Below are 21,516 nucleotides of genomic sequence, written 5' to 3'. Positions count from 1 at the left end.
GACAAATGCTCAAGCACATTGTCCACTCCAACTACGGAGAGTTTCCAAACAGTACCGAGCAGCTCTATCCAGACCCAAGTCATCTCTGGTAGTATAGAATGAAGGAAGTCAGACTCGCACTTCGTAACTTTGGCAACGATTTTTAGTTATAGGATCAACAGTCTAAATACATCAAAGCATCCCATTATGTTTACCCTTTACAGCTAACTCATGTTACTTATTTTAAACCACTGTCTGTTCTCATTTATTTCTGCAGAGCTGAGTCAAAATAGGTTGATTACCATTTTGGATAGCACCAGAACTGTGAATCATGCTTATTAATTTTATTCTGGCCAAATGCATCGGAAATGCTAGAAAATAGACATTTTCAGATGCCCCACGCAACGCCTTCCACCGAAAGAGCTACCTGTATAAGGAAGCAGTCTGAGCACACCGATACTACGTGTCGCTATGTTGGTTAAAGGAGCGCGAAACCACATGGGATGCCGACATCAATAAGCTTGGATATTTTTCATTCCCTTACATACAGAAAAAAACAGAGAAAGTATTACTAGGATTAAATGGAAAGATGTTTTAGAAAAGGAATGCCAGTTTGTCACATGCAGTATAAGCTATCTTTACTAGAAATATGGCTGGCAATCAGTTAAGGAGTCCGGTTAATAGACTAGGCACGCCTCAGGTTTACCAGCACCGTAGCTCAAAAGCTCTCTGCCGTTGCATCCTATGAGGAAGGTAAAGAAGCGGGGTTACAGGACTGCAAGGAAGGAAACCAGGTCTTGATTCCGACAAAAACTCCTGGCAGGGGCTCCAGAGGAGAGAACAAACCGCTGCCTTCTGGACCCTCAGCACCGGTACCTACAGAGCAACGCCTACAAATACGCAAGAGTCTCTGGCCCGCCGGCACAGACACCTGCAGAGGCACCTTGTGCCTCGAAGGCGGCACTCAGCGCGGTGCAGACGAAGGCCACGCGCAAACAGGAAGAATACGGGCAGCGCTCAGGCTCCCTCCTCAGCCCCGCAGCCCCGCCGGCAGATGCCCGTTTCCCCCCTTTTCCTCGGCCGTTTCCCTCCCTCGCTCCCGGAGGCAGGGTGGCGGCGCCCCCCCCCGCGGCAGGACCTTTCCGCCGCCGCCCTTCCCGGCCCGCTTCCCGGCCCCGCCGCCGCCCCCCGGCCCTAACGGCCGCGCCGCGCGCCCCCCGCGCCCCCGCCCTCACCTGCGCGGCCCCGCCCGCCGCCGGCTGCCCCCGGGGCCGCCGCTGCCTCGCGCGCATCTCACCCGCCGCGCGGCCCCGCGGCTCTCCCCGCACACGCCAGGAGCCGCCCGGGGGACGCGGCTAGCGGCGCGGGGGCTGCCGGGAGCCGTAGTCCCGCCGCCCCTCTCCGACGCGGGGCTCGGCGGGGAGGCGAACTACGAGGCCCGGCGCGCCCCTCGCCGAGCAGGAGCGCGGCGCATGCGCGCGGGGCCCCGCCAGAGTTTCCGTTACTTTTCTCGCCCGTGGCGGCCGCTGCCCCGTAACCGCTAGCGGGGCGGCGGCGGGGGGGGGGGGCGCTCGGCATCGCCGCCTCCGCGGGCCCCTCCCGCCGCCGCCGCCGCCGCCGCCGCCGCCGCCGCCTCCAGCTCCCCCGGCCGCCCCGCGGGGCCCCTCGGCCCCCTCCCGGCCGCTCCGGGCTCACCTCGACGGGGCGTGGGTGGCGGCCCTTCGGCCCTGCCCAGGAAACGCTCGGCGTGCCCCGCCACAGCGCCCCGCCGGCCGCCGCCGCGGCCTCGCCCCCGGCCCCAAGGCTCCGAGTGCCCCGCTCCTGCCTCCCGGCGCCGGGCAGCTCGTGCACCGTGGGCAGAGCTCTGCCCGCTCAGCACGAACACCGCATAAAGCGGTGCGGAGCCCCCCCCAGCCCGAAGCCCCCCGTTGAAGACCACCCGCCATCCTCCCCCGTGAACGGGCGTCCAGCCTGTTCTTAACGCCGCACCCCCCGTCAGGAGCAGTCGCAGGGGTTGAAATGACTTACCAGACCACGTGGACGAAGGGAACCGTCGACAGAAATTCAAAGGATTCTGGTTCTCGGCTCAGAGATGGGGCAGCAGATTAGTGCTTTGTCATTCGCGGTGCTCTGTGTAACGCACGCTGTTCGTTTCCTTCATCTCGCGCTCCTGGGGCCTGACCTAAAACCCACTGAGGCCCGGTGGAGTCTTTCCGCTTACTTCACCCTAGTTTGCATCAACCCCTTCTACAGAGCAGCTGGTAGGGTCTATAACAACGTCTGGTGTTCTCGCTGGAGACAGCTTATTTGATAAATAATTAGCCTGAAGCTTCTTGTTGAAATCTGGAACTACTTTAAACCCAAACTGCAGCAGTTAATAGTTGATTCTGCTTTTAACTGGTTTTGAATGCTAAAAACACCCTGGGACTTTTTAATGAAGGCTATTCCATGAATAGAGGATGTTCTTGCCAAAGCTCTGCACAAGATAACTGAGCAATCTTCGTTTCCTTTTTCCTCCTGAAGTGGGACTCCCACACACCAACACTATAAACACAGAGCTTGCCTCCATAAACATGATTTCTGATGTTTAGCACAGCAAGGAGTCGTACTCTAGAGCTTTTAAAGTGCAGCAGGCTTCTCACAATCGAAGTAACAGCCCTAAAAATAGCCAACTGCAGGCAATACCAGATGGATATTAGGCATTACCACAGACACTGGGCAACGATTATACTTCTTTGTAGAGGAGCTCAGCTTTATATCATCCAATAGGGTTGGTGCCATTTAATTTGCTGCTCTAAGCCAGCAGAGCTGCTTTTTCATAAATTAGAACAGAAGACGGATTAGTTAAAATCAATTTATTCTAGAACACAGGAAAACATCAGCCAAAACAAAGCAAACAGCTATAAGCATTGACACGCTCGTACTTTATACTAATGGATGCTCCTGAAGCATCCCAAAATGTTCTCTTCGTGCAGAGCTCTGAGTAAAAACACACACCCAAAAGCAGCTCTGCATTTCAGCATCTAACTATAGAGAAGCACAGACATCTGTGTATATGCCCAACTGAGTCTGCGACCGCGTAGCACAGCCTTACGACAGCATAGCCCCGACTGCCAATGGACAGCGTAAGCGCCCCATTTTATAATTGTTGTGACTCTCATAATTAGTGATTTCCTGTGGGTTTCATCAATGTTCTGCATCCGTTTCACAGCCCCCATCCCTCTCTCAGATGGTGAGCTTGTTTTCACTGCTCAGAGCTTTCCCTGCTGAAGCCAGCTGCGCTTCACAAATTGCTACCTCTTACAGCCACATGATAGCAGGAAATACACATAGCTTCTACTGTTATGTGCTGTTAAAAACCCAGCTTTTAATTCTAGACGGACCAGTACCTGTCATATAGAAAAGGGGCATTTGGAACGACTGTTTTATAACTCTAAAAGCCCATCCAGTTTTTCCCAGTTTGAAATCACTGCCTATAGCATTTGGATGTTCTGTGTCTGTAAACGGAAACTTAATATATTCGTTTCTATTCACCAGCCTGGTGTTTGGAACATTTGCATATCATCTGACTGGGTTACAAAGAAGGCAATGTCCTAGGAGAGTTGACTAGTGCATTTGTCTGAGAAATACCGTAAGCGTATACTGCCATGATTATTTTTCATTGCTTTTGACGCTGCTCTTGCTTAGCGAATGTGCCCATTCACAATCTGCACGTTCTGCAAGAAATGCTTGCAGAAAGAGGAACTAATATCTATTTGAACAAACAGTTAAAAGGCTTTTTTTTCTCCATCCTTTTTTTTTTTTTTTTTCAGTTCATGGTCTCCTTTCCTCACCCCCATTGTAGGAGAACTGAACAAGAATTAGGAGTTCAGGTTTGGTTTGGATAAAATCCTGCAATGTGGATGCCTCTGTGTAATTACCTCATCGTCTCGGTTTGAGCCCTTAGCTGAACTTTGTCCTAAAATCTACCTCCAAAAAAGCAGTGGAAAGTTTAGTACAGGCTTAAAAACACATGGAATCAAATTTACCCTGGCATAAATCCACTGAAAAGTATATATTTATATTATTAATTATATATAATTGACCTTTGGGAGTTCACGTACCCACCACAAGTTTAAAGAATGGTCTCACGAATCCTTACTCCTACCAGGTGGGTAGCCTCACTCAAATCATATCATCCTCCTCTACCAATTATGAGACAAACATAAAGTTATTTCCCTAAATAAGTGTTTAGGGCTCACCCGCACACTCAGTTTACTAAAACACTGCCTGCAAATACACCCACAGAAACAGGCTCTCTTAAGTCTGAAGCGCCAAACCCAGGGCTTTCACAGCCTCAAAGAGGCCCTGTTCCAAAACCTACAGAAATCAGCAGCGGGTGGGCTGACTTGTATGAATAGTGGTGCTTCAGGTCCACGGGATGCACACGAGCACGGGGTGCACCTCCAGGCTTGCGTGCTTCCGTCTGAACACCAGCCCTGCCGCCTTTCTGCTCCAGCTTCTAGGAGCCACCCACTTGTTTCTGAACACGCAGCAGCCAGGCTGCAGACTCTGGAAATCCCAGCCTGCATAACCTACCCGCTGCCGTACCACTGTGGGGAAACCAGCCACAGCTCGGGCACAAAATCACCTCCTGTTAGCGAGTCTGAACACACAACAAAGCACGCTCGCTCCTCTCCCTGCCCTGGGCCCATTAGCCGCAAGAGCCGAGCGTCCAAAATGTCTCTGAAGAGGCAGAAGGTGCAGGAGTTCCACCGGCTTGCGGAGATGGGAATGTGTGGAGCCCGCAACCCTTGGCAGTGCCATTCCCCGCGCGCTTCTCTCACTGCTGCATCTGCTGGGCCACAGGGGAGAAGCAACACAGGTTGCATTTTCACAGATAACATATGGCTTTCTTCAAATAACCTACTTGTTTTTCCTCTAAATGATACCTTGTTACATCTATTTGCTTTTCGAGCTAATAAACTGACTAGATACATAGAACAGCTAACCGCTGAGAAATCTGCTGACGTCTCTTCAATTTGGTAGCACGGAGTAGGACTAAACAATGCATTTTTCCTTTATAAATCACTAGAAAACAAAATGTTATCACCTTTGGTTCCATTTTTTAACTTGGTGTATTATTTTTTAAATAGTTACGTATTTCCCTTTTCAGCTGTGTACTGCTCTGATTTATGCTTCGCTTCAATTTATTACTATTTTTGCCTCCTTGTTCTTCTGCATATCATTAGACAGAGAACTCTTGGGGGAAGTTATGAATGGGAAAGGGAGGGAGGTCTCCCTTCCAAATTTTGAAAGTAATACGGACCAAAATCTATCCTGAAGTTAAACATGTTGTGTTGTTTGGCTGGGTAGGGACCGATTTAAGAGCAGACATAACTGCTTTGCTGAAGAGAATCTTAGTATGGCAAGTTCAATTAAGGGAAGAAAACTGTGTTTCAGTGTTGTTATGCTCTCTGTGGCAATTACAGATGTTAATCAGCTTTGACATTTCAATCTCGATACAAAGCATTCATCTACAGTGAAAATAAAACATGTACAACACATTCATAATAGGTCCAGACTCATTTTAATCCAGACATATTTGTATATTTATAGCGAGATTAAAAAAATAAATAAATTCAAAACTGAAAGTCAAGGCATCAGCTTCCATTTCTAATTTTCTGTATATTGTCTTTTGTGAAGCCAGAAGCAGTTTTTGTCTAAAAATCCCCCGAAAGGTCTCCATCACACGCCGCATTCAGATTCAACTTTACTGATTCCCCTGCCGGGTTTCTAATGTTCCTGTTTCCCTGGGCAGGCACCAGAACTCACTCACATGAGCCAACCTGTGCTTGACACAGAACTGAGTTGGTTTACTTTTAGAAAGGCTAACGGCCAGATTTCAGTTCACTGGGAAGCGGAATCAGGGAGCACCGTCCCCATTTCTTCTTAGCTTTTGTGCTTAAATTCCCAGGTTAATGACCTTGACCAATTCCACTAATACTTTAACAAAAAGCAAACAACCTGTTCCTACCAAAGGGCCAACAGCAAGCATGACACTGTTTGAACTAATGGGTTGGGGGAAGGGGAAGAAAAGCTTAAAAACATCCTTTTCACTACCTTTACATATCTGGTCTGGTACTTACCATTTTATCTGCATTTTCTACGGAGGTGTGATCAATGCCCTCTTACGCCGACTCTACACTTGCCGTACTTGTACTCTGCGAAGGAATTGTAGCCCTCAGTGGTCCCCTGGGGGAAGACAGTATTAGCTAGTCCTGAATCAAGCTTATATTCTTGGCAAATTTCTGCTGCATACATTGTATTTTTTTTTCCTGCTAAATTGTATGAGAACTCTGGCACATCAGCCAGAAACTTTGTCCAGCATCAGGGTTGTGTAGTCAACCACAAGAGCTAGGACTGAAGGGAACAGGCTGTTGTTCTGTTATACAGTCCTGTTAGGGTCACTGTCGTCTTAGTAGGTGGATGGAGAGCAACTTCCCATGACTGGTCTCTGCCGACGTGATGGGGCTTTTGCTTAAGGGTCTGTTGATAGTGTTTGTAGCCCACGCTGGTCTTTTGTGGTGATCTCAGTGATCGCACATTTCTCCTACTCAGCGACGACTTGGTTTTGCATTTGGACTTGTGTGAAAATTGAACGCCACTGATATAAATTTGGTTACAGCCAAATTCTTAGTATCAGCTTACAAGGACGTTGAATCAGCAGTAGAACTATCATCACCAGCGAGTCCATCGGTATGCTGGGCCGTGGATCCCTTGGCTTTCTTAGGAAACCTGCGGAATTGGGGTCAGGAACTGCAAATCAACAAATGGCTCTAGTTCTCTAAAAGCAGCCTCACAGGCACTTCAGATGCTTGCAAAGCTGTAGTTTTCAGGATGGGGCTCCTCAGTATGATGCTGAAGAGCAGCAGGATGAGTAGTCCTGCTCCCTCCTTCATTTCTGCCTTCATTTTGACTTTCTTTTCATTCAATTCGTTTGAGCATTAAGTATGAACATTAACAAAAGTGTAAAAGTTGTGGATTTTAACTGGAATATCTGTGATGAAAACGTCAGATGTTTTGCATGAGAGCACAGAGCGAGGCTGGTGATACTGTCCGACCTACAGGGCTGATATGCTCAGAAGCCTTTCCGTTGGCTTCAACCATTCTAACTGGCCTCTTACCAGACATCACTCGGCACAAATTCTGGTAGCAGGAGCTGTCACTGTAGGCCCAGAAAGCATCATGAGGACAGCTACAAGCAGCTACAGCCGGTAACACCTCGCAGCGGCAGACCTGTCCCCAGCGGCCCACCACCACCGCAGGACGGCGCGGGGCTCCTAACGCCGCCCCACAGAGCCCCCAGCCCAGCGCTCCCCAGAGCCCCGTTCGCAGCAGCCCCCTCCCCACCAACCCAGCCGGGCACCCCCGGGGACGGCTCCTCCCGCCGTGGGCACCCTCCTTCCTCCTCCTCCTCCTCCTCCCCTTTCCTCCGTCCCCTCCCCGCCCGCCGCAGCACTGCCCCTTCTCCTCCAGCCCGGACGGCAGGAGCGGGATGGCGGGGCTGGCCGGGGCGCTCTGCCTGGCCGCCGCCGCCGCCGCCTCCTGGCTTCCCCCGGCGCAGGGGCGGGAGAGCGGCACGGGCTGGACGCTGCTCAAGGTGGGTTTAACCTCTGCCTCCCCTCCCCTCAGCCAGGGACCCCCCGCAGAGGTCCCGCCGCCGGGGCGGGCAGGGCGGGCGCAGGTGTGAGGGGAGATGGCGTCCGGCCGCCCCCGCTCATGGCCGCCGCCGGGGGCAGGGGGCGGCTGGGCGGGAGGCTGAGGGGCAGCACCTGGGGAGCCGGCCCCACACGGTCAGGGCGGCTCGGCCGCCGGGAAACGGGGGGCCCGTCCTCCAGCCATGCCCTGTTGGGGAGGAGAAAGGAGCGGGGAGGGTGCTGATGGCTCCCGCTAACTGGTTTGCGAGGAGACATGAGGGTAGCATCGCGTGGGGCCACGGCGGGCTCTCATGCATCTATCTACAGCGGTGCCTGAACCAGCGAGAAAACCAATCTCAATATAACGCTAAAGGAAAAATCAACAGCAGTAAAACCTCTACTTCGTTCTCCATGTGACAACTCTTAGTGCCTGATTATGAAACACTGGCATAGATCTTAATGAACTAAATCACGAGGTACACAGCAGACCATAGAATGGTGGATATCATTTAATTGAAATGTTCGCCAATTCCGAAATAGAAAACCCTCCTTTAGGGCCCATCCTCAGGTGGCTGTAGAAGAGCTGAACCCAGCGGTCACCCACAACTGGCACAGCTCTACCACCCCAACGCAGTGTTACCTTCACCCCTAAATCAGAGGCCAGGACAAACGGGTGAAAGGGAACTTCCTTCATACATTTCCACTCACCTCCGCTTAGTCGTCGATCCGTTTTCTCCATGATGCCGTTCAATGAAGGGTTGGTGGGTGTTTTTTTTGAAGAAAAAAAAAAGAAATCAAGAGAAACTGTCATTCTCTTCTAGTCATGTTATCTCTATATATAACATCTGCCTCATATATAGAATCTATATGCTTATAATATAGACAAGAATATATATATACACATAGCCCTGGTGCTTCTTTCTTCAGTCCCCTTAACCCACACAAATGCACTCTTTACCTCATTCCTTTCCAACCAGACAATCTGCTTGCTAATGATGTAATGCCATCTAACCGCAGAACCATAGCAGCTGAACTCCTCTGCCCTTGCAGACACTAACCAAGAACCACTTCCTCTTTCTCATCAAATTCTTGTCCCTTGACAACTTTTTCTCCTTCTCCCTAAAGGCAAGTATGAGACAGAAGTTGAAAGTCTTAAGAGCATACCGACCATTCCCTCCTGCTGCTGTAGCTCACTGAGGAGGAGGAACTGGGTCTAAACTTACAAGCTCTTAGAAACAAACTTCCATTGTCGTTGAGCAGAAACATATCAAAATCAGCAAGACAAGCATGGGCTGCTAGAAGAAGTAGAAATCTTGCAGTTTTATTCTGCTTAGTACAAAAGGTTTAATAGTAACCATGCCATAAACACATTGCTCTGCCTCACTGCCATGGCCATGGAGGAATTATGGATCAAGCAACCCTAAGGAATGAGCCACTTATGGATCTCATTCTGTTATGCTTTTATTTTGTGACCACCTTTGCAATTCCTTTTGATTCCCAATTTGAGCATATTTCCATTACAAGGAATGCAAATTGTTTCTTCTCTTCTGAAGTGTTTTCATACATTTGTACTTAAATAATAATGTTTCTTTGCAAAGTGATTCCATGGCCACAACCAGCAGGCATGCTCTACTGCGCTACAGGCTAGACATGATTCAGCATTCTCATCAAGCCCTTCACTTATTCAAATTAAGGAATATTTTCAGAACATCCATCATTATTTTGTCCTTCCACACTTCTGAAGTCTGTAGTTGTAGATTTTCTCTCTCCTAAACAGAACAGTTCTGTCACTTTCTCATCTGTGTCTTTTATACATTGGTTTAAATTCTGCTATAATAAACTTTTAGTCTTTCAGAAATGGAAACATTTTATGCATCTTCTACAAATGGAAAACTTGTAGAAGTATATCTGATGAAATGTTATCTTCTTAGCCCATTTCTAAATCTGTTAACGTTAAAAATGTTAACTGCAAATCCTAAAATGTAGTGTCCTTATAGCCTTAAAATCCAGTTTTTAACTTGAACACTATATTGAAATTGGCATTGTAGGACTCAATATCCTTGTGTGTCCCCCCCCTACTTGATTTCACCAGTGAATTGAGGTGGAAAGTGCCTCACACAGATAACAGCCAGGAAAAGAGAGAAGGGTTGTATTAAATGTTTACAGTGAAGCCTAGAAAATATCTGTGTTGGTGCCTGCTTTGCCCAGCATAGACAAATGAAGTAGAAAAATTACCAATAGTGAGACCCAAAAAAAACATTTTTTAAAGACAATATTTATCTGTCAGGGTAATTAAGATAACAGGTTATTATACAGAACTGCAGAAGATTTCAAGGTCAGTACACTTGCTGACCAGGTAATAAATGAGTTTCAGCAGTCATTCCAGACCACTGTGAAATGATGCACATGAGTAAGTGGGAAAGGAGAGGGAATTTTCTTTTTTACATCATCTTTTGTTAAGATATTCAGTGCTGGCACCTATGAAAATATCAACTCAATGCAACAGCAGCCCCAAAGCAACTCAACTGTTAAGCATTTGTAAGACAGGAAAGGAACAAAATAGAAAATACTGTTATCCTGCACTATAAGCTTTGGTGCTCTCACGCTCCCATTTCTCTCCCTTTCCTCTTTTCAAAAAGGATGAGGTAGACAGGGTACACTGAAGGACAGCAAGTCTGATAACCACGTACGGCAGTTCTGAACAAAGAACGAACAACCAGACTAGGACCTTCCGCTGGGTGAGAGGACTAGAAGGCAGTCCCTAGGACAGAAATGAGGAATGGATAGGATACTCCTATCGTATGATAGAGCCTAAAATATGAACCACTAAGAACAGGAGTGGCTGAGGAATCTCCTGAGAAGACAAATGCTAGAGACTGGGTAGGTTCAAATCAAGCAACCAAAGGGGTGTTTGGGATGTCCTTGGGTCTCCCACCTGGCATTCAGCTACCACTCCAGGACATCACAAGGCTCTCCCACATCCTTGCTGCACCTGCCAGCCCCACGAGGATGTCTCAAGTATTCTAGGGTTACCTCAGATAGCTCTAAAGGTCCACCCTTAGGCAACAGAAAAGAATACAGTATTGAGGAGGTAGCACTACCACCTGTTGTCACAGGGGACAATCTGCCACTTCAGAGGTTACCATGAGGCTAAGAAAGCTGATGCGTGCCCAGGCTAGCTCTGAAGGAGCTGCACTGTGCTGTGTAGTCACACCAGTACCACCACTGTGGGCAGAGGCCACAAAGACACAGCTTCAGTCTTTCTGGGACTAAAGTAGCTTATGCATTTCTTAGCAGTAATGCACCCCATAATGTAGACGGGCCATAAAGCTAAATATTATTGCTACTAAAATAAAGCTCGTCACGTCTGTCACAAAGGAAACCTTATTTGAAGGTAACATGGTTGAGGGCATGACTGTAGAATACACAGAATTAAGATACCAGAAAAGAGAACCCAGCTAGGGGTTGAATTTGTATGGATAGTAGGTAAAAATTTCTCCTGTGTTTTTAATACTAGTATATTTTACATGGAAACCAAAGATAGAAAAGCCACAGAACTTAAAAGAAAAAAAAGTCCTTTTTTTTCCTTGTCAGAAAAGCTTTTTCTTAAATAACTTTATTGTCAGAAAATGAAAAAGCCCTATACACTAGAGTATTATTTGATGTAATTTAGAAGAAAAATTATTTAAAAAGTCTCGTAACAGTTACAGCAATCTTTCCTCCTTCTCCCTTCCACAGTATTCTCACCAGCCAAGAATTTTACATTCTGATGCTATTCAAAAAGTTGCAGAAAACACCGATGTTTCTGAAATGTGGGAAAATGATTTGCGCCCCATCCTGATAGAAAGATACTCAGGATCACCAGGAAACTATGCCGTACGGCAGGTAAGACAACAGGTTCTGAAAACCTCTACGAACACCTATTCTTTGTATTAAGATGGTGCCTTCAGTGACCACGTAAGGGACACAGGATGCACCTTATCATTGTTCTAGGCTAGACTGTGCAGTGCCTACAAGATACAGCTCGCACTTCAGCTATCATTACTTCCTAGGGCTGCATCACAAAGCGAAAGAAAATCTGGTTTTAACTTTATGTTAAATATGTTATTTTAAATTTAAAAGCTTGCCCCAGGTTTGGTAACCAAAGTACAACACAATGCGTTTCCTTTCCCTTATGTGAGCAGGATTTTGGCCACTGGTTCGAACACCCTGCATGGGGATGAATTAAATGACTTCCCCACACACCTCTCTTCTTCTGGAGCAGTGCTATGCTGTTACACTCCCCTGTAATGTTGCCTTGGATGGATGTAAAAAAACAAAACGGACTAAAAGGGATCAGAGAAGCCCACACTGGCAGGCAGCCTCAATGGTCAACATGACAATCCAGAGCACTAGCCCCGCTGGCCCAAGAACAGCTGCGTGTTAATATTGGGCTAACACAGATACACTGCACCTGGCCCCAAGCTGATAAGATCTCCAGCACGTTGTGTTTGAGCCACAAGGATTTAACACCACCAAGCCCTCCTGCGTACCCTGCCCACTCTGAATTACATCAGTCAGTCAGGAGACTAAGACACTGGCACAGCTGAGTTTACTTGGAAGTGCTTGCAACATCTCACTAGCCTTCATTTACCCTTGAAGCAGTGACTCAACAGCTCCAAGACAGCCCTAACTACAATAAGTTCATTTGCCACTCTGCAACTGGTAGACTGGAAAAAAGCAGCTTTTTAATGCTTTGTGTGTCTATAGATTTAGTTCTGTGGTTTCCTTAGTGATACCCTGGAAGGCAGCCAAATAAAAGGGGAAAAAGTAAGAAAAACAAAACAAAACACCAGCACAGCCTAGGCTAGAAAACCAAAAATCATGTTCAAAAAAACGATCACCTTCTTACAAGGGAACAACATATACTAAATTAGACCTCCACCAAGGAAAAAACACAACAGAATATGCAATGGGTGACATTTCTTTGTGAAGACGCAGAAAAAGTATCAGATTCCTTTAACGGAGAGGGCTAGTTCCACTCACAGATAGAGCACACTGGGAACTTCACCCAGGCTTACATATTCCTCTTAATCCATAACAGAAGTCCTTTGCTCTGCCTACAGATAGTGGATAGACCATACAATGCCATAAAAGCTTTTGTAAGGTGACCACAAGCAAAATGGAAGTTTGTTCCAGCACAAAATTTATGGCAGCGTTCCCACTGACTTCACTAAGAACAGGACAAGTCTTCAAAGTCTATTTTCTTTTTTCCCCTTAGAGGCTTTTGTGAATGTTTATTTAGAGAGAGAGGAATCTGCCTTGAAGAAGCACTCTGGGGACCCATAAAAATAAGTTGCTCAACAGAGATGGCCCTCTAGTAAGAGTTAGCCAGAAGTCTGTACTAAGTATAGCTGGCGTAGTTAGAGGTATTCTCTTAAGGTAGGAAGTTACCTAAAATGAGCGATCTCTCATACAGATTTACTGTCTTCATTTTTATCAAGGATTTCATTTTTAAACGTATGAAATGCTTCATTCATTCCTTAGTTTACAAGGACCAGACTGCCTTTCATAGCCTTGTAGACAACCTAGGGCACTTGAATGGCAGATTTCTCATAGAAGTTAAAAAAATTAAACCATCGTTTTATTTATACTGCTATGTATCTATACATAGTAATTGTCAAAATAGCCACAAGTTCTCTGCAGCCATATTTGACACTTAAGCACAGAAGTGAGTTTAGATCTGAGTAGACAAACATTAAATCTATCCTGGTTATACCTGGAAAAGACTGGCTTGGAGTCTTCAGAGATGGAGATCTCAACATGTCACATGGATGAGCAATCATTCGAAACTCTCAGATTCGAAATACAAGAGACGAAATGGAGAGATGAAAAGCAAGCGAGCCAGTCAGAGGGTAGGCTAAGGTAGCAAAGATGGTGCTTATTTCACACAGTGACATGAATTTTTTTTCTATACAGTTTACCTATCAGAGCTTACAGAAATAAACTTAAGTGCCACTGTGATTAATTAGCTACTGATAATTTGTCTGCAACATCTTTTTTAAGCAAGTGATACTCATCTGGTATACTTTTTTTTTTTTCCTAATTGCAGCACATCAAGCATCGCCTTCAAAGGTTACAGGCTGGTTGGGAAATTGAAGAAGATACATTTCAGAGATACACACCGTATGGATATCAAACCTTTTCAAATATTATCAGTACTCTCAAGCCCTCTGCAAAACGCCATCTGGTACTCGCTTGCCACTACGACTCAAAATTCTTTGCACCGCAATGGCACGGGAGGGTGTTTGTAGGAGCAACTGATTCAGCCGTGCCTTGTGCTATGATATTGGAGCTGGCACGGGCCCTGGATAACAAGCTTCAGGCAATCAAGGTAGTTTGTTTCATTTTCATTTGTTTTTGCAATAGCAATAGACCTGAGGGCCTTTCCATGTTCTCTCCTTCAGCCTGTGTCTGATTCTCTGACCACTGTGCCTATAGTAAAACTCCCACGGGCTTCACGAGGAACCAGAGAGCTGTAGCTACTACTACTGTAGAGTAAATTGGCACACTAAAACTTGATATGGAAAGTGTGACTATCTGAAAGTTATCTAATATATACTATATAAAAACAATTTATAAGTGAATAATGCAAGTTTCATAGACTTAGATATAATCCTACTTTGTACATGAAAAGCAACAGACTCTTACTGAAAAAGTTCCTGTCATATCCAGTACTAAGGCTTTATTGCTTTCGGAATCTTGCATTTAACAATGCAAGTGACAATATCATGTTATCAGTCTCCTACTGTAGGAAAATTTGCTTCAAAGCTCTGCCATTGCTGAGCACAAGAACGTGTTGATCCTACGAGCTCTACAAGCTATTTCACACACTCAGGAGTGCCATCTAGTGGTTCCGTACTTACTATTTACAGAAGAATAATTCCCAAACACCAACAGAGCTTTCACAGGAAAAATTTTCTCAAATGCTTTACGAAGCATTGGAATACACTCAGCTCAAGTATTACGGTTACCTGTCTTCATTTGTTTCCAGAAACTGATTTGGTACCTTCCGACATTAGAATATTTAAGAACTGAAAGATTAAGAATATGCCAAGGTTTTTAGTCACAGAATGAAGCACTCCTGTAACACGCACCCAAGCTTCCATTTAGAAGAGGCTTCATTTAGCATAAATTTGCCTGCTTTTTATTTATGGAACAACCTGTACACTGATTTAAGGACTGGATTTTTTGGCAACTAATACATCGTTTCATGATTGTTTAATCACGTAAGATGACAGCACTTGACAAAAAGGCAATCTAATTACTTCACACAGGCTATCGTTTGTACACTCCTGTAACAAAATACACTTTGGGATCCATCTGCTTAATACATTAGCTATGACCTTTTCGCTCTGCTCATAGCAGCATAACAGACCTTGTTATGTTTTCAGCCAAATCTATTTATACTTGGACTTGAAACCATGATCTTTACCCTGATGTTTCTCCAATTATATAGAGTAAATTTAAAATTAAAGGGCAAAAAAACCTCTTTACATTATCCAGACCTGGCAAAGTGCTGAACAGTAGTAATTAAAACTACCGCTTTCTAAAATTCAAATGGCATTAATGCAGTTTGCTCCAAAATGTAACGCAAAACAACTGGTATCAAAGGTGCTCCGTCCAGTGCAAAGGACAAAGGGCAGCAAGAAGGCATTGCCATTAGAAAAATCCATACATTACTGTAAGCATAATCAATAATCATCTTGCCTACGTGAGCGACACTTTACAGAGGTTTTCCTCTATTGTTTGTATTGGATCAGCTCCAGCGAGCTGGGAGGTGTAGCCCATACAGGACATGACGGTTGCCAGCAACCCCACCTTTTTAACCACATCATGCAGTTTCACTTGAAGTAAAATTAATTCATAGAGGGATTAAAATATTCATGGCAACTGCCAAGACTACAGTTCCTGAAACTGTTCATGTACTGGAACTGAACTGGGTTTAGCCATGCTGTTGATTAGTAAGAAACGCTGCCAGAGCAAACAAGGCTTCAGTTAGTAAATAGAGAGAAAAAAGGCTCTTACATCGAGAAGAAATTTCACACCCTAAATAATCATATATATTCTCAACAGTTTCCATTACTACGCTATTTTTGGTTGCTGAAGAGGAAGGGTGTATCCACTCCACTGTCTGTGCTTTGGTTTTAGGGTCAAGTTACCTAGATGGTTGCAAATCCCCCTGAAGGAGAAGAAATGATCATTCTTTTCACGACTAACTGCTCTTCGTCCTTCAGTGAAACAAACTTTACGTAATTCACCTCCACTGATGCATAACTACAGCAGAAATATTATTCCTTTGTGGCACAGTCATGTAATATTAGCACTCACAGCAGGTGTTGTTGCTGACATGTCTCCCCCGTTATCTGAAATGGGGTTTTGGCTACCTGGTTTTGCAACCCTGTCTCAACATACTCAGCTCACGTCCACTGAAGTCAGAAATTAAACTTTTAACCAGAACCAAACATCACACCAGGCTGGAGACATGTCACTGTGCTGGATAAATAATAATGATTGATCACTACCACACTATAACGTTTGACATTAACAGCCATAGGAGGCTTTGCATAGGGTGCCCTGAGAATATACCTGCACCGATGCAGCTTTTATGACTACAGCATTTGTCCTTTACTTAATGCTCTAGCCAGAATCAGTTATGTTACTTTTAACTTCTTCCAGCAGACCAGCTCAACATCAAGACCAGACCTTTCACTTCAGCTTATTTTTTTTGATGGTGAAGAAGCTTTTGTCCAGTGGTCCCCTTCAGATTCCCTTTATGGGTCCCAACACTTGGCTCAGAAGATGGTATCTACTCCACATCCACCTGGTTCAACAACCACAAATCAGCTCCAGGGCATGGTAAGTGCCCTACACCTACATAATGAGTAATAGTAAGTTCCAATTCTTTAATATTTAATTTGGAAATAACTGGCCTAACTCCTAAGAAACCATGAACCTCACCAAAATTAATAAAAGTAAACTTGTGGGAAATCTAGGAGACGACAAAATACAGAAATGGCAAGACTTTTTCCGGTGGATCCACTTAGACCTTCTCCATGCAAGTATAAGGAGCAGCTTTAGAAAAATCAAAATGCACAGATTTATCAGAATATAAGCTAGGATACCCATCTCCTTCAACAGAGATCATTCAAAGTGATTAGGAAAGAGCACAGAACTTAAGAGCCTTTGAAAAATCCCCCCAAGTTCATCCTTGGTTTCAGACCGCTCAGCGCTAAGCTACAATAAGCTCTCTGTGTTGCCTTTTGATTCCTACATTTTGTTGTCTCCTCCCCTCTCCCTGCTGCCTTCTGGTTTCCCAACTCATTGCTGAGACACTTCTGTCACTGTATCTCGTGACTCATAAAATGTCTTTCCCTTGACAGACTTTGTTGTTCTCCAGGGAAGAAGCAATTTCCTCTTTTTTTCTCCCCCCCTACCATAGCTTTTCTTTTAAAGGGATGAAACACACAAACTGCAAAGAAAGCAGCACTGCCTGTTTCAGAATGAGGAACAGAGAAACGCTCTTCCTTTTTTTCCCTTTTTCCTCCTTGGAAAGGCAGCAGGATGCATTAGTTTTGAGTCAGCTTCTGCTAACGAGTTCTTCTCAGGCACCATGGCAGAAAAGCCAGATCTTGGGCAAGAGCCAAAGACCTGGTCATGACCAGTACAGGAACCACAAGGTTTCATTAATGCTGCTGGTGGTGGAGCGATGTAAAGAATTCTGTATTAAAGTTTCTTTCCTCTGTAGGACCTACTTGTACTACTGGATTTAATTGGTGCACCAAACCCAGTCTTTCCCAATTATTTTCCAAACACTATCCGATGGTTTCAGAGGCTTCAAGCAATTGGTAAGGAGAGGGGCATGGGCTCTTGACAAATCTGAAAACTTAGCCTGTATTTTCGTAAGGAATGAAGCCATGTAAATTAGATTTTTAAAGTATGTTTTTGGTTTACAGTTATAATATTTAATAATGTAAATGTTAAATTTGGTGCATCTTAAATACTGAAATCTTCATGCAGGTTTAATTAATAAATATCTGAGTAAGACTCACAGACACTTGGAAGCCATGAAACAGATTCTACTTCTTATTGCTGCTTTGTGACTCTTGGAAACTGCTTCACTTCTGTTTCAGTTCTCACTTCTGTAAAATGATGGTAACACCACCAGTCTTGAGGTCTTCTAAATACTGAACAAATGCAAAAGACAGTCCCCAACTCCTTTTTCTTCTTTGATGGAAAAAGCTTCCATGTGAGAGGAAAAATAATCCCCATGTGCTAATATGCCTCACATTGTCCAGAAACATTAACAGCCACTTTCATTGTGAATTTCAGAGGAAAAGCTACACGGCATGAATCTGTTGAAGAATCACCTTGTTGAGAGGCAGTACTTCCAGAATAATTTACATCGAGGCTTGGTTGAAGATGACCACGTTCCATTTTTATTAAGAGGTACTGGCAGCTCTAACACCACTTTGAAAATATAACTTCAGTAACAAATGCTCCATTTAGTAAATAAGCAAGTGCACATGAACCTGTTTTTCAAGCTTACGTGCCCCAGGTTGAAGCGTCCAAATCCAACATTATGAGGGTCAAGAGTCACAGCTTTGAAAAACATAGCAGAGCAAAAGCAGAGATAAAACATGCCCTTCATCATTTTCCACGAGCACAGCTCCAAGGGCACACAAATAATGGCAATTTCTGTCACCAGTACAGCATCCTACAAAAATGGGTAACTCTGACCCAATGGGATATCACTGCACGCTACATTATGCCAGTTACTGGCCAGTTATGGCTAGTTACTGTTTCTAGAAATAGTGAGACACTTCACTACTTCAAAGACTACAAAAATCTCTAAAGACCTTTTGTCAAATTTACATTAATGATCACAATTACCTGTTTAAATCTGAAGGCACTGACTCCTGCAAAAACTCATATATTCAGATCAGACATCCTCATTCCTATAGCAAACTGAGATTTCACAACTTGAAATCCTGAAAAAGAATTGAAAACGTGAAAGCTTGAGGGGTGGGAAAAGCGCATACAGCAGTCAGCAGGAAGAGCAAAGGCCACAATATGTCTGAAATCCCTCCTGGCATTAGGCACGTACCTGAAAGTGGAATTTCCTACCTGAGCATCTCTCCTGGCAGACACCTACACTACTGCCCTCTGACTCTACGTTCATTCTTTTCTCTTGGGATGCAAAGAAAGGGAAAGCAGTTATACTGGTGCTGCCCCGCTACAGGTCAATGACTGAAGCACTTCGCCAAGTGCAGGATATGGATTTTATCTCCCCTATTCAAGCACTCAGTACAGCAACTTCAAAACTAATGTGGGCCAAAGAAGGGTACTGGATATAACTAGTACATTCTTCTAGTTGAAATTTCCCAACACACAGCAAGGACTATACGAGTCATATTGCTAGAGAAGGGTTAAGCAAAAAGGAGTGTGACATGAGTTCAGCGCAGAGTGTATCTACCTAGGAAAGGAGGGAGGTCCCTTCCTATCCAGTCCTTAATTTTACCGTTGCTTATGCTCTCTAACTGAGTAATGCAAAACGTGCATGCAGCTCTGGAAGCAGGCACAAGAGCAGTCACACCTCACTCACTGTCCTGCTCATCGTCTCTTCAGCTCCATCAATCTTTCATTTTTCACAGCAAGGCAGGGCCCGGGTCCAATGAAATCTACACAGCTCACACATGCACGTACAGGGATATCAAAAAAACTACACGAGGGAAGCTGATAAGGGACTACACCTCAAAACCTTTTCTAATAACATAAACAATGCCTAGTGAATAAAATATTCCTCTGTGGTATTTGGCTGAAAAACTAGAGAGGAAAAGCAATAAAACAGGAAAGAGGCTGGAGACAAACAATGCTCCGCCACTGCCCCCAAAGAAGGATCAGGAAACAGAAGACTGATTTAATTCCTTTTACAGAAAAATTGCATCACGTGTCAATGTATCAGTGACTTTTTATATGTATAAACTTTAAAGTATCTGTAATACTGTATAAGTTCTTTTATCTGAGGATAATAGTGCTTCTACTTTCTAGAAGAAAAACACAGTAATACTGATTTTACACTTAGGGAGAAGACTAAAAACTGCTTCAAGACAGTGCTCAAACCTAACATTGGCATGAGAACATGCTAATCAGTTTGGGTTTATGGAGCTGCAATGGTTTCTTTGCCCTTCTCTAGCTACTAAACACAGTATTAGCAACTACAATGCATGGAATTTTTAAAAAAATATATCAAACAACAGGGCAGGTGTCACAACAGTAAAACTATTAGCTACACGTGCCTTAAAAAAGGAGAAAAAGTACTTGAGGGAAAGGAGGGTAGTACCGATTTTTGGAAGCACACAATCAGATAGGCTGCAGTCAGTCACAGGGTTCAAAAAAGAGACTGTAAAAGGAAACTGCCATAACACATGTTCCTCTCTAAGATAAGCGTATTGAGTAGTTACCTGAATATCATTAACTGGTGATGTATCAATTTGATTAACAGAACTCGTGCGGTATTTTTTCTCCAAATATCACTATTTTCCTCATAGGGGTTCCAGTCCTCCATCTGATTCCATCTCCTTTTCCTGAAGTATGGCACACCATGGAGGACACTGAAGAAAACCTTGACAAAACCACTATCGACAATCTCAGCAAAATCCTGCAAGTGTTTGTACTAGAATACCTAAACCTGCAATGAGACACTGGCAACAAATCGTGCTCCATTTTAAATGCTGTTTGCCCACCTTCACTTTTGCCATTTAATTACATCAGAGAACACTAAAGCGAAGGAAAATATGGTGATATTTTCTGCTAGACTGATTACTGATTCAGTTGTTCCTGGCTCAATGTTCCATATAAACAAATAAAAGATAGCATTAAAAAAGAACTAGTTTCAGCCTGGAAAGAATTTGATCTTTCCATGTCTTACCTCTGAATAAACAAAACCCCAGAATTTTCCCACATTGTTATCACTGTTTTTATGTCGCATATTAAGATCCCAGTAGGAAATGCCTCCAGACATGTGTAGCTACTTAAAAAAAAATGTGCAACCAACTTCTGCAGTCTTCAGCAAGAGAAATTTATAACGCTTTGTTAAAAGAGGGAAAAATCACATTAAAACAATACAATACAAATTTGTTAAATTGTAATATTACGTGACAGCCTGAAAATGAAACTGATTTGTTTTTGTTGCTCAAGATGAAACAAAAATGCATTTTGTTTTCCCATTTTACCATTTGTGAAAAATGTTTCTATTGTGCATAAAACTTCTGAAGTAGAAAACAAATTCTAAAAATTGGTCAGATGTGTTTCTTTTCAGATAAATATTACTGTACATTTGTGTAACTACATCAAAACTATTTGAACTCTTTGCTATCTTATTCTCCTCTACTTCGGCCTGTGAGAATAACATTCTAAATTACTATCTCTGTAGTTTGAATACTCTGAGCAGTGTAAGTCACTGAGTTCCTATAGATGAAGAAAAAGATAGCAAAATGGCTATATACAGAAATATTAATCAAGTTTGTGTGGCTAATTTTGTTTTCAGACACGAACTCTTATGGCACTTCAAACTTTGCAAAATTCATTAGGCACGTGCAATGTGTGCTGCCACTCTGGTTCTTCAAGTATTTGAATGTTAACCTAAAATAGGCCTCATTATGAAACATGGGATCAGAGGGTTGTCGTAACTGGGGAAAGCCTAAATTTTTAAACTCAATAGTTAGTTGAAACCATAATTGAACCACGTAATTTAAACCAATTGTCCAGCATGCCAATTTTGTCAGAAACTTCTAACTGCCTGAGCATGCGGTACTCC

General features: G+C 44.2%; 2 protein-coding genes and 1 long non-coding RNA gene across 10 annotated transcripts in view; 1 reads left to right on the top strand and 2 right to left on the bottom strand.

Moving 5' to 3' along the window:
• PRKD3 (protein kinase D3) overlaps positions 1-1,712 on the bottom strand; it is a 40,505-nt gene extending 38,793 nt beyond the window's left edge. The window contains exons 1-2 of one of the 5 annotated variants that reach the window (XM_050709994.1): positions 1,215-1,317; positions 407-518 (exon numbers count right to left, since the gene is read on the bottom strand). The gene's annotated coding sequence lies outside the window, so the exon portion shown is untranslated. Of the gene's footprint in view, positions 1-406; positions 519-685; positions 717-1,214; positions 1,446-1,674 lie in introns of those variants that run through there. The other 4 variants (XM_050709995.1, XM_050709996.1, XM_035560879.2 and 1 more) reach the window with 4 other exon arrangements.
• Positions 1,713-2,829: 1,117 nt separating this feature from the next.
• On the bottom strand, positions 2,830-20,279 carry LOC118255068 (uncharacterized). Of its 2 annotated transcripts, XR_004780866.2 has the most exons (5): positions 20,162-20,279; positions 18,591-18,688; positions 8,367-8,777; positions 6,108-6,213; positions 2,830-4,813 (listed from the first exon to the last, which is right to left on the bottom strand). It is a non-coding gene; the product is annotated as an uncharacterized LOC118255068 (long non-coding RNA). The 2 variants fall into 2 exon arrangements; XR_004780865.2 differs by having other exon boundaries at positions 18,591-20,233.
• Positions 7,457-20,994, top strand: QPCT (glutaminyl-peptide cyclotransferase). Of its 3 annotated transcripts, none has more exons than XM_035560981.2 (7): positions 7,457-7,621; positions 11,397-11,543; positions 13,750-14,031; positions 16,380-16,556; positions 17,446-17,545; positions 18,030-18,146; positions 20,249-20,994. In XM_035560981.2, the coding sequence occupies exons 1-7, from the start codon at positions 7,517-7,519 to the stop codon at positions 20,395-20,397; spliced, it is 1,077 nt and encodes a 358-aa protein (XP_035416874.1). In that variant the 5' UTR covers positions 7,457-7,516; the 3' UTR covers positions 20,398-20,994. The 3 variants fall into 3 exon arrangements, with proteins under 3 accessions (XP_035416874.1, XP_050565950.1, XP_035416864.1); XM_035560971.2 differs by having other exon boundaries at positions 7,459-7,621; positions 16,377-16,556; positions 20,249-20,662; XM_050709993.1 differs by lacking the exon at positions 16,380-16,556 and having other exon boundaries at positions 7,458-7,621; positions 20,249-20,662.
• The last annotated feature ends 522 nt before the right edge of the window (positions 20,995-21,516 follow it).

The sequence above is a fragment of the Cygnus atratus genome, chromosome 3, assembly GCF_013377495.2.
Source record: "Cygnus atratus isolate AKBS03 ecotype Queensland, Australia chromosome 3, CAtr_DNAZoo_HiC_assembly, whole genome shotgun sequence".
Classification (NCBI taxonomy): domain Eukaryota; kingdom Metazoa; phylum Chordata; class Aves; order Anseriformes; family Anatidae; genus Cygnus; species Cygnus atratus.
Note: the sequence above shows the minus strand (reverse complement) of the source record. Positions and strands in the feature narration are given on the sequence as shown.